The 13,324-nt window shown below is 31.7% G+C and overlaps 1 protein-coding gene across 2 annotated transcripts in view; it reads right to left on the bottom strand.

The window, feature by feature from the left end:
- LOC128548362 (uncharacterized) overlaps nt 1–11,361 on the bottom strand; it is a 47,501-nt gene extending 36,140 nt beyond the window's left edge. Inside the window, exon 1 of one of the 2 annotated variants that reach the window (XM_053522939.1) lies at nt 10,387–11,361. In XM_053522939.1, the coding sequence (XP_053378914.1) occupies nt 10,387–11,047 (661 nt within the window). In that variant the 5' untranslated portion in view covers nt 11,048–11,361. The remainder of the gene's footprint in view (nt 1–10,386) is intronic. The other variant, XM_053522938.1, reaches the window with a different exon arrangement.
- Between the last annotated feature and the right edge of the window lie 1,963 nt (nt 11,362–13,324).

Genomic DNA, 13,324 nt, shown 5'->3' with positions numbered 1-13,324 from the left:
TTAGTAAAACGACAATATGTGTGTTTGAAAAAAGGAAACAAAATGTTTATCCTGAGTTTTATATAGATAATGAAAGAATTGAAAATTTTGTATATCTTGGAATTAAATTCACCTACACTGGTAGCATGGCAAATGCTGTTAAAGCACTACATGATCAAGCCCTTAGAGCATATAATAATCTCTTAAATGTTTTTGATAATGTTAGTCTTGATATTAGCACAAAGTTATCTTTATTTGATTCTATGATTGTTCCTATTTTAACATATGGATGCGAAGTATGGGGTGTTTATAATTACAAAGAGGTAGATAAAGTACACATTCGTTTTTGTAAATATATACTGGGTGTTAAAAGGCAAACTCCTACCTATGCTGTATATGGCGACTTGGACGCGTGCCTTTATCAGTTATTTGTAAGGAAAGAGCTGATAAGTTCTGGTTAAAAATTATGAAAAATAACGAATTACCTATTTCTCATATATTTAATGATTTATGTAATAATGTTAATACTGCTTGTTGGGCTAGCAGAATGAATTCTATCATAGATCACCTCGGATATTCGAATATCAGATTATTCTTTGATACTAGTGTAAATTATTATAATTTGTTAAAAACAAGAATAAGGGACCAATTTGTCCAAGAGTGGAGTGTTTATATTAATGCTATTTCAAAATTAAATAGTTATTGTAAAAATAAAACTGCATTTTGTTTTGAAAAGTATTTAGATGTCATATAAAATGACAACCTAAGGAAGCAAATTACTGGTTTACGATTATGTTCACATAATTTAGAGATGAAGCTAGGAAGATATGTTAATGTAGAAAGGAATAATAGATTATGTAAATTATGCAATCAACATGTTATCGAGTCAGAATACCATTTCATATTATGTTGTCCACGTTATAGTTGCATAAGAACCAAATACCTGGGCCGATGCTCATGGTTTACTGTGCAAACGTTTAATACACTAATGTCATCCAGTAGTGAAAGATGTATATATAGTCTTGCAAAATATATTAAAGAAGCATTAACTGTAAGAAAGAATACTCTTGAAAATCTACTTGTCTTCTGATCGAATACAATTATTCTGTTTTGTTCTTTGTCTTCTGAATATCTGTTCACTTTCTCGTGTATGATTGCCTTTGCCATAAGTTTTTATATTTGTAAATGGCCAAAGGCAAATGTATTGCTGATTGCCAATAAACTGAAACTGAAACTGTTGAATGAAAGACTTGTCCATTTACCGAAACCCGTCTGTGTAGGTAAATAATAAACAATTTAATTTGCTCTTACTTACATTTAATAAATGAATTATCAATTAAGAAACAAACAGTGTTTTGTCAATTCAGATGCGCTCTCGTGATATAAAAATACGCATCCGAACGACAAACAATGAGTTTATTCAACTGAAGAACAAATCACTGTTTGAGATATATTATTTCGATTCTTACAATAATTATAATACTAGTATGCATTTGTACATCCACGACGGTATCCACCAAAAATCTGCCTGATTTGTGTGTGTTTTTTCCAGTGCGACGCTACGACGTTTGCCGATATGACGTAATAATTTTGATGTACAAACAGGGAATGGCTGCATAAAGACACAGAATTTTCAGTTTTCTTTGTTTAATAAGAAAACAAATCGGGTCGTGTTAGAATTAAAAATAACGGTTCGAGTTCTAAAAACAAAATGGTTAAGACTCTGGCTTCCAATGAGATTTTTAAATTCATAAAGTATGAATTAATTATCAGTTCTACGCCTTACAGCTTGAAAGTGCAAGAATATGCGTAAATATTATAATTTAATAGAACGTCAAATGCATTAAGTCACTTACTTTACAAAAACAGAAGACTGGGTTATATAAGCTTTACATACAAACAAACCTCATTCTACTCTTAATGAACTGAAAACCTGACAATTATTGCTAACAAATATTATACACCAGTTACCTGCAGCCAATATTCGAATTATTTCTGTTCTTTACTTAACACATCATCAATTGTTGGGTTGTTAGGGCTTCGTTAAGTGATCTTTGTTAATACAGAAATGTTCAGGTAATTGGCACTAATCATTATTACACAGCTGTTCCCACGGCTTTTCTTTGAAAGTTTAGATGCAAAAGTGTATACTGGATATCTTTAAGAGCGGTGCCGCTCTCAATCATTAAATATTGAATTCGTGTTAAATTAAAACAAATAATTCGGATGTTATATTATTTTTGAAATCACATCGATGCCAACGGTAAACGCACGTTACAAGCAGACGCTTTAAGCACTTTGAGTTTGTGTGGTTTGCTACAAAAGTAAATTCCGTGCAGAAATGTTTCCATATGATAAACGTACTATAGTTTCGATACATAAATCTCTTAAGCATTTATTTCTCAACAAGCACAATGACAGTGTTTCGTGTAACATAGTTTTACAACATGTCAAAATGTCGTTTTGTTCAAATTTTATCACTGATTTGTTGATGAACCAGACATGGTAGAAGTGTTGCAAAGACAGCATTAACGGCGCAAAACAAACATAAAACCTCAATATATTTCCGAGTTGGTCAGGTCCATAAAACTTTAATGACAGATAAATATTCAGATGTACTTCATATAAACAGTATAAAATGCATTCTTAAACAAAACAAAACATTACAACTTTAATCTAAGAAAGTTTGTCCAGTGGAACTGATATTTTGCCTTTCTTTGTGAGCAAATTACGCTTTTCACATGTACATCCATAACAAAGAATTCGGCAAGCTTCGTTTTCGTCCTTCTTTTTTTCTAAAATAGACGATATGAGAAAATGGCAATTTTCAGGTGAATAACTGTCGGAAAACTGAAAGATTTTAAGGGCGACTTATATAAATAGGAAAGATAGGAAAAAAGCTTAAACAAAGCTGTACGTTGCATTTGTAAATGAATGGCTTTTCAATATAATACACTAATATATTAATTAGTTCGAATTTTCCTATACCCGTTTTAAGTAGCCTTGCGAGAAGTAATTTCAACATTCTTTGTGCAAGTAAGTTTTAGCCTGACACAAGTTGGTATCATCAACCATTTTGCTTTTCAATATTTCTAAACTTTCTTAGTGACAACTGCATATGTTTAAGGTCTTCACTGAATGTTGTTGAATAAGTAAACGTCATTTTAGCTTTGCTTAGAAAATGTAAAGCAGCACTGTTTTTAGAAAATGCTAAATGAAACAAGAAATATCTTTAAAAATGATGGTCGGCGAATTGTAATAAGGAAAGAAGTTTATGAATTTTTCATCTAACATTCATCTTTCATCTAACATTTTTCAAATTGCAAAACTAAACACCGCACTTTAACAATTTAAATGGTTCTCTTTTAATTTTTCGCAAAGGTTTCGTAGGGTTGCAATTTAGTTTCGTTTATCCTTTAGACGAATAATTACAGCAGTAGTTTGATGAAAATTCATGAAGCGGTTCATGAGAATAGGTCATTAAACGTGTTTATATTTTAGCTAAATTGGTCCCTATCCCCATTTGTAACAAAATAGCAGGAGACCTTACGATATTGTTACACATCGAGTTTGATAAAAATCCATTACATTTTAGTGGTTAATGCGAAGAAAGGCATATCTACTTTTAGCTTTAGTGGTCCCTAATAGGGCCCAAGTTCCTATATAAATAAATTTGGAAGAGGACCTTATAATGATGCTCCAGACCAAGTATGACAAAGATCCACCAAGCTGTTCATGAGACGCTGTATAAAGGCATTTCTAGTTTTACCTCTAGCAGCCCCAAAAGGGGTCAAATGTCCCAGCTGAACAAAGTTGGCTGCGGGCCTAATAAAGATGCTACAAATCAGGTTTGATTAGAATACGTGAGAAAATATCATTTAAAGGATTTTTTATTTATTATTTTTATTTATTTCTAAAATAGGCCAACTGATTCCGATTTAACAAATAGCATATTCGCTATTCATGAATCTTTGGACAATGACGTCACACCTATAAAAAAGTGAAGGTCAAGCAAAACATACAATTGAAATTATTTCAATATTTCTGTTTCATAAGCAAAGTTTGACCGTTGTCATATCACATATATAAACTGTATACAGCGTACCTTCATTTTGGTGTTATGAAATTCAGTCATTATATAGCATATATATAATAAAACAGATTTCAACTGAGTTCAATATTTGCATTCCATACTAAAGAAACATATTCATATATAATAAATCAGTTAAATAATTTATAACAAATATATCAAAGCAAACAAGTACTCATTTTAATATGCAATCTGAATAAGTCACAAAAGCAAGAAACCTTTTCATATACAGACGACAATTGTAACAAGGAAAATCTTTTAAAAAGCAATTCTCTACATAAAAGACTCTAATCACACCCTTATTCATGTGATACGCAGACCGTATTCAGCTCTTTCTTTAATTTGATATATGTTGGTATTTGAACAGATTTTTATCATATTTATTAAACTTACTTATCATTTTGAGATATATCAATATTCTTGCTAAATATACTGAGCCAAAGTTAGCTTTAAAACTGTGAACAGCGTCGTTTAGGATAAACGCTTTGTCTACATTTCACTCAGCGTAGCTCAATCAACAGAGTGAAAGAAATCGACACTCTCGTCCAATCAGGCAGTGTGTTACATAAATCTTCCATTTTGATAAATTATCTATAATGCGTTATCAAGTAGTTTGATTTGCAAACTGAAGTCACGTGGCATAGGTAACGAAAACGAATTTAGACGGCGTCGCCGAAAAATCACCATAATCGTTTAGTAGTTTTCAATACCATTATCATAATTATGTAAATATCTTTCACGTTATGATCCGTATTAAGTAGAAGAAAAACGATGTCTTTCATTTTATAGACATAATTATCCAGTGAACAATTGATATCAGACATTTACCTTTCTCCCTACCTGTTGTCTAGAATTTTTTTCCTGAAAACATCATTGTTAAGGTGAATATGCCGATATATTTAAACTTACACACCAGTTGGCATATTATCGATCATGCGACTGAAAACATGACATTAATCACACAAGCGTACACACACATGCAGTACAACCGGGCAGTATGGCATCAATCAATATATCACAATACCTCTTTCAACGTTATGCACCCATATGCTTTAACGTTTAAAGTCTGAAATATTCAATGTGCCATACTTTTATCTATAGCATAAGTATGCATACTGCTTCGATTCTGCAGAGCTATATTAAATGCAGACTGAAGATTCTTGCAAAACCACGCCTCCACCGCCATCATCCCCCACTCCCCAAACTATGCATATTTTACTATGCTAGAGGAAATGCATATTTCTTACTTCCAGGCTGTAGAAGTTGGTTAATACGGGATTAGAAACGATCTTTTTTTTTGTGAACGTATTATCTAAAATATCATGCATTAGTGAAGACTTTTTCTCTAAACATCTGTCAAATTTTTGTTTCGTCTTCATATAAACTAGGTAAATCACATGGTTTAGTGGTTTATCTTGTGATTCCTTGCATTACGTGGTTAAGTTCTTTAAAGCAGCATGCCTCAAGATTTGGCTAAAAAAATAATCTTTCTTTCAAATTGAAGTTTGATCATATTATGAACGTTAGAATATGAATTTTTGTTTCTAACATATTTTAAAAGTTCCAAATCAAGAAAAAAAGATGACCGCGTCGGGAATCGAACCCCGGACCGCCGCGGCAATAAAGACATTTTCCCGTCGTCGTAACCAGTAGCGATATAGCTGAAGTAGTGAATAATGACTCCAAAATATAGATATTTATAATCGAGACCGTTTACCTGGAGTAAAAGCGTGACAAATGCTTTTCAATTTTCAGCGTAAAAAATAGTAAACACAGCAAATTCCCAAGTGTTTCCGTAACATAAAGTTTGTCAGTAATTAAATTTTAAAGCCTTCTTAAGAAATATAGCATTTATTTCAAGATATCTAAAAAAAATATTTTTTTGTTGTCGAACGATCTGGAGGCATGCTGCTTTAACATCACAACAATCATTGTATAATATCGCTTTCTTACAACGATTAAAGAAGGCATTTTCGCTAATCAAATACAATTTTGAGCAGTAAATTATTAATATATTTATGATAAAAGACATATAATGAGTTCATTTCGTCCTTTCAAAATAGTTACTTGATATTACTCTTTTAAGGTAATGTAAATTACGGACATCTAAATAATTATTATAGCACGCGTTTTGTTTATACATGTATCTAAATATGATAGTTTTCTAGCTTTAAGTAGTAGTCAATCTGTATAACAGATGGTTTAATATGTGCAATTTTTTGTCACCCGTCAGACGACAGATCACTTAGGTATGGTACGTTTCGGGTGGAACTTTGAAAGATACTGCAAAGATGCATGTAAGAAACGCTAATGTTCTAAATAAAATCATAGACGCGCGAAGTTCAATAAAATCAGTATAATGAAGATTAATGTTTCTTCATTAAAAATTCATTTACTTCTTCAATCTCAGAACATAACACAGGTCAATGAAAATTGAACGATTAAAATTAGGGAAAATTTCACCGATTATATTAGTCTGAAGTACTAATGCTTTTCCAGACATTCACTTACTTAGAGCTTGATAAATCCAATAGCCTAGGAACAAATTCACAACAAATATTCCCAGACTAAATCTATTTGATAAATGAAAGTGAACAAATAGTTCTTGATTTACTATGGCAAAAAGTAAAAGAAATGTTTGCAATTGGTGGAATAAATTCAGAGAACAATAAACAAACACAGTTTCAAAAATAGAAAAACCCTTCCAAACTTCATCTAAATATGCCATGATGTTTTGAGGTTGACTATGTCGAGGATGTCATTACAGTTTAATGTTTTTTACAATTCATCCGTTACCCTTTATTATTGACAAAACACAAGTTATAAAGCACAACTGTAATATACCGAAAGGTTTGTGCGCACATATATCGAAATTATATGCATTATACATATATTTTTATGCATTACTAGTGACGTATCACATTCTTACACATAAGTCATATAAGTACATGCTAAATGCCTTATAACATCACCTTAAGCAAACATATTAAGAACACTTGCATTTATTATTAAGTCTAATTACTTATATAATTTCATAACTCATCACACATTTTTTTACTATGAAATGAAAAGAAGATACACATAATTGTACGTCTCATGTCACGTGTAGCACTTCTACATTCTTTAAAAAAAATGCACGATGGAACAACTTACTGCTCACGTATTTCATGAATATTTGTTTTAAATCTTTCAAGTTCTTATACTTTGACAAAACTAATTACACACAATCATGTTTGATAACAGAACTTGTGATTAGCATCTAACTACTTGATGTGGCGCCCTTTCTTGACTGAGTCTTTTTCTACCTTTATAAAAATCTGAAATAATAACCTGTGCTTGCTTTCAGAGGAAGATAATTTGTTTAGTCTGAATTACTTGAAAGCCTGTCAGATATGTTGTTAACAAAGTTGTTAGACCAATTATCTGCCGACAATTTGCCACTTAATTACCACCTTTACCTTGCATATGCATTGATCAATTAGCAAATGTTAGAGCCATTGTGCATTATATATGATTATGCAGAGAACGAGGTGATAATGGATATTTGACTTCTTCCATACATTGATTGACCATTTAGAACAATACAACTGAACACGGAACTAGTTATCATAATGATACCTACTACATGGATAATAAAATGTTCTGCACTTAAAGGTCCAATATTAAGGGAAATGAACATTTTAATTTCTTTTAAAAAGCACAGAAACTATTTCATTTTATTGGAAAATGAAAGTTGGTATGTAGAAATTCGAAATAAATCGCAGTATATGTACAATTATTTTTCTATGAAGTATGAAGAAAGTTAAAAAGACCTGGGGGGTCATTCTGTCGATTCATTGAAATTTCAACATAATACACATACATTTCTTTGAGTTCCAAAGACCTTCTGTAAATTTTGACCTGCCAATCTTCATTATTTAGTGTCTTGCAGAAGTCTATGCACTGGCTATGAAAAAAATTGCCAACTCACTTTCCCTTAGTAATGGACCTTTAAATACAACATATATATAATTCCTTATAGCTACTTATATAAATCGCGGTTCACATAGAATCACAATTTACAAGAAGTTTTGGAAGTGAGGCTATTTTCCCTGTTTAACTTGGAAATCATAGCATTATGACGATAATGGGAAACTAATTTTCTAGAATACGGGGATAGCTTTGGTCTTTCTAAGAGAACTGACATCGATTGCGGAATTGCGGAATTTCAATATTTCCATAGAAACATATTCCTTTATGTGAGGTTCCTAGAAAAATATAAATGTAGAGAATAAAGTTTGCATTTTCCAACGCTTATTTACACACAATCATTGTAGGGGTACCACAAGTGTCAACATTTTATTTTCTCTGTGAACAGTCAAATAATAATTAATAATAATAAAATAAAAGCCACGTTACTTTCAATCGCTCTGTTAGTTTTATGTTTCGTGTTAACACTGAAGTATTGTAAACTTTCTCTAACCCACTGTGTACAAAGTTCGTGCATGAGTTATATAATATTTTGTTTAAATAAACAAATGAGTAATTGAAAATATTTAAATTCACTATATACTTTCATTTGTAAAAAGACGTGTTTATTTTGTATAAACTACATTAGCGTAATGATATCAAGGATGACCCTTTCCGAGAGATTGCACGTGAAATCTGACGTCAGTCTCAAGAAAACGTTACCCGTTTGGCGTCGTTTGTTTTTTTATTAAAAATTGGACAAATAAATTTCAAAACAAAAATTTAAAGTTACCGCTAAAACATTTTTTTTTCAGACAGTAAAGACAAAGTTTGAATCGTCAAGACCGCACGATCTTTCGTTACATTTGATAATCCGGAAAGTTCAGCTGTATTTTAATTACAACTGAACGTGGGCAGGTCTTTCTGGATGTTCTATTTACATGTTGAATAGATCGATCTCCTGACAGTTATTTTAATTTTCTGATTCCAGGGAGAGCAATCCACTTTTTGAAAACTGTGAATGTAAGAACTAAATGTTGTTGTGTGTGCGTTTATACGGGTATAGACCATTTTGGGACTTCCTGCAAGTCACCCCACGAATCGCTAGCTGTATAAACGCACAAAATAGTATACAAGTCTCTAAATAAATCTAATCAATTGTAACAATAAGATTAAACTCACAAATCTGTAGAACAGCAGCCAAAAAGTTTGACCTACTTTAGAACCAAGAGCGGGACAATGCCTATATCTCATTCTTGAAACGTAATATGTTTTGAGTTTGTTAAGGCTGATAACATAAAATAACACATCCAAGACCAGCTTTAACCTCGAAACTAGCTACATTAAGCACGATTCGAATTTTCAGAATTTGGAAAATATTATAAAAAGTATCTCCACAGAAAACGTGTATGTATCCAAAAAGGATTAATAGCTAATATTGCTACAGAGGAACGGTACCTAAACGTATTATATAATAAAATTCAATCAACTGTTAAAATTTAAGCACCCGTTTTACTTCAATCAAAATAAAAAAACGGCCTGGATAAATCTGAGCTTGATTGTCTTGAAACTCATTAGTCTGCTACCAGTAATTTAAAGAACCATGTAGTCTGCAAGTCTAGGAGATGTTGATAATAGTGCATGTTCATAATGAATAATTTCTGACGGATGTATAACCGCCTCGTAAGAAAACCTTATTTCATTAACAGATGTTCCGTGCTACAAAACAGTTGACTGAATATATGGGAAATGCGATGATAACGTTGAAATAATGATTTATGACCTGTTTCATATTTTATAGAATGACTGATATTGGGGTCAATAATTCATATTTCATCATCCGATAACATGTCGATAAACAAAATAAATGGTGTGGTTTTGTAATTGAAATTTAATTGTATGCAAATATTTAGATTACCGCATCATTGAAAGACATGTTTTGAACATTTATTACATTGATTGTACATCTGTTGGTAGTGAAACAACTCGAATGACTGTACTATATATAAATGTCATTAAAAGATTGCTACGCGCCAGTCAAAGTTCATACAGTATTTGGTGGCACGGACATTTCGAAATGATGAATCTATCTAACTGAATTTTTCTTTTGAAATATGACACATCTTGAAATTCAATATCAAATTATTTTTGTCTGTATATCGAATGAACAAAATCTACACGAAAATGACATTTTATCTTCTATCATTAGGCAATTTGTTTTCATTATCAGTTAAGTGGCAGGTCTGAATGGCAATAAATGTAAGGAACTTCAATATACCTTTCAGTTAAGCAAATACAAAACAAATTACAAAATGAGACGTTTTCTATCAGCTTAGCTTGAATAAAACAGCAACATATAGATAACATACCGCGATGTCTGTCGTTCTGGCTTGTGTTCTCCTCTACCATTTGTTTTGCTCCAGAAGAACCTGTCAAGTTGTTGTTTGAAGTGTTATCGTTTGTAAGGTTCTGATTTTTATCGTCTTGTTTCCTTGACAACCTGTCTAAACCATTTGTATCTGGAAGCAGAGGATTTGACTTGCAATCCCCTGTCTTAAGGTGTCCATTTGCCGTACTGAAATGTTCTGAAACAATATTCTTATCCTGTACAATCTTTGACGACGAGCTGTCAGAAATAATTTGTGCTTCGTCAAAATAAAAATGAATTCCAATCCTTGGATAAGACTTTTCAGGGAATGTGACATCTCTAACTACTTTTTCTAGATAAAAGCATCCCGTTTTGTTGCCTTTTAAATTGAGCACATCTAGTTTTTCCATAATTTCTAAAAGATCCTGGAATTGTTTTAGCTGCTCATACGGCATGTTGGATATTTTCCAAGTCTGCATTTTACCAGATAAATCTGTCATATTTTCAGATTGCAGTATGTCAGGTTTTGTTTCCATAACAATATGTGGCAAATGAGACAAAAGAAGAATATTAATAAATAAAAAATGGAATGTTGCGCTGCTTTTAAAAGTAAAACAAATTCCTTGTGTAATTACTCTAACACAAAATAAATCCAACGCCATGTTCTTTTTATCCTGCGAATAATTTATATATACAATAACACACTAATAATATTTCAACAGAAATGTGACACTGTTCAAATCGTTTTAAAATAACACAATATTTATTTATACAACAAATGACGATTTAAACACTTCACATATTCCAGTATCCACTGCTGTGGGCATAACATCCACGTATTGATATATAACTGTCACTATGAATTTTCCTCTGCCTAACCATCGCTATGTTATAGCTCTAAGAATAACCAATACTTCTATGCTATAGTGTTGGAATTTTCGTCCTGCAATATGATTTGAATTTAAATCGTCTATTTCAACTGGAAGCATTGATTTGTGTGTATGAATCAATATGGACAATTTGTAAGAAAAGGTTTATGAATACGAATATTCAATGACAAAACACTACAAACCAGCTGTTGCAGATTTTATTGATATATATTTATGGCTGTTTAATATGTTTGCTTGTGGCAAGTTGAAACATAGCTTCATAAAAGGATGACATAAAGCCGCAAGCATTTAAAATCAGAATAAAGAGATGCCTTTTTTTCTGAACAAAGCAGTCAACCCACCATTTTACATATTTTGTCAATATCTGAAAAGTACGAAATGTTTGGGCTTTTTTTAGATTTAACTGTGCTCACTGTCTGGAATGTATCTTAAGTAATCTGTAAGATATTGTCAACACACCAAATGACCAGTTAGTTCTGTTAGTCAGTATATTTATTGAAATTGAAACCAAGAGTTAAAAGGAGGCAGAGACATTCAAATACTTTAATTTCTTTTCATTTGTTTTGAGAATAAACCAGTTAATTTATTTGTAATAAACCACTGGGACATTCAAATTTGGTTTTTGACAACTGTTCACTCATTTCTGTTTTCTTATGATATACATGTAAATATTGTGTTAGACATGGCTATATACTTTCACCAGTTAGTGCGAGTTTCAGAAAAATAAGTTTCAGAACATGTTATATTTGTACAACACGGAATGTTGAACTAAAGTCAGACTGTAGAATGGTTGGCAGATTTACTGACACTAACAGTAAATCAAGTACCCTCATGGGAACTCATTTGATTCCAGAATATTTGATATTTCATTTACATGTTCAAGCACGAAAAATTCACATCCACATTTAATCCGTTCCAAGTTGAATATAAAATTTTTAAAAATGAATCTCAGAAATCATAAATCAGTGCTAAATTACCAATGCCTTAACCCAATACATAAAACACATTACATGTGTACTTCAAAACATTTTTTTTCAAGTGTGTGAAAATTTATCAAAAAAGTCGAAAGCTTGTTATTAATTTGACGTTAGTTAAAAATAATATATAAAAAAGCAGTGATTTCCCGTTGAACAAACTCATTGTTTAGACTTCAAATGCGATAGAAGTATACCAGGGAGGTACAGCCCGAGTGAAATAACAGTACGCCTGTTAACTACATACACTGCTTTAATTCAGGTACAAATCATTGTTTGAGATATATTACTTCGATTCTAACACAAAATCAAGGATCCTTATCTACAATTCTGACGCCGTCCACCAAATATTTGCTCGTTTTGTGTGGTTTCTGTTTAAGCGCACATCGATGACGTCAGACGCTATGATGGTATGATTGAGAAGGTCAATCTGTGATTTGGTTACATAATAATTTACAGATCTAGTCTTCATTGTTTTATATGAAAATAAATCGGTTCGTGTTAAAATATGTCATTTGACACGGTTTGCGTTGTAGCCATTCGAAAGGATTGCTATAATACAGTTGTGTGAAAAATGAGAATTTACAATTATAGTATTAATATTTCTTAAGATCAACAAAAATCAAGTAAAACCTAAATAATGTTTGGTTAGACAATAACTATAAATAAAAAAAAACATGTAGAACGTGTTCGTGTAGAACAATATTGGTACTTTTCATTTTAGTGTTCTGGGAGCAGATATAATGAACAAAAGTAGTACATGATTCAGTATACTGAAATGTTTATTCCATTTTTACTAGCTACCGTTACAATGTGTGGTCAGTAGTGTAGAACAAATTGTTCCGGTATATTATCAGATATAAACGCGAACATACGTGTGTATATCATCAAAACAGATGGCTTCCTTATGCAAACTGAGCGCACCTATGAACACTTTAATGCTTTTAGATAAACCGACAAGAGATAAAGCATGGTTATTGTTCTGTGTGATCTTCAAGTCTCAGCAGAAAGTCATTTATTTACAGAGTGCTGATCGATTTAATTTTGCTGAGTAATAATCATTAATAACATGGAT

Source organism: Mercenaria mercenaria, chromosome 14, assembly GCF_021730395.1.
Source record: "Mercenaria mercenaria strain notata chromosome 14, MADL_Memer_1, whole genome shotgun sequence".
Classification (NCBI taxonomy): Eukaryota; Metazoa; Mollusca; class Bivalvia; order Venerida; family Veneridae; genus Mercenaria; species Mercenaria mercenaria.
The sequence above is the reverse complement of the archived record's forward strand: the minus strand, read 5'-3'. Positions and strand labels throughout refer to the sequence as shown.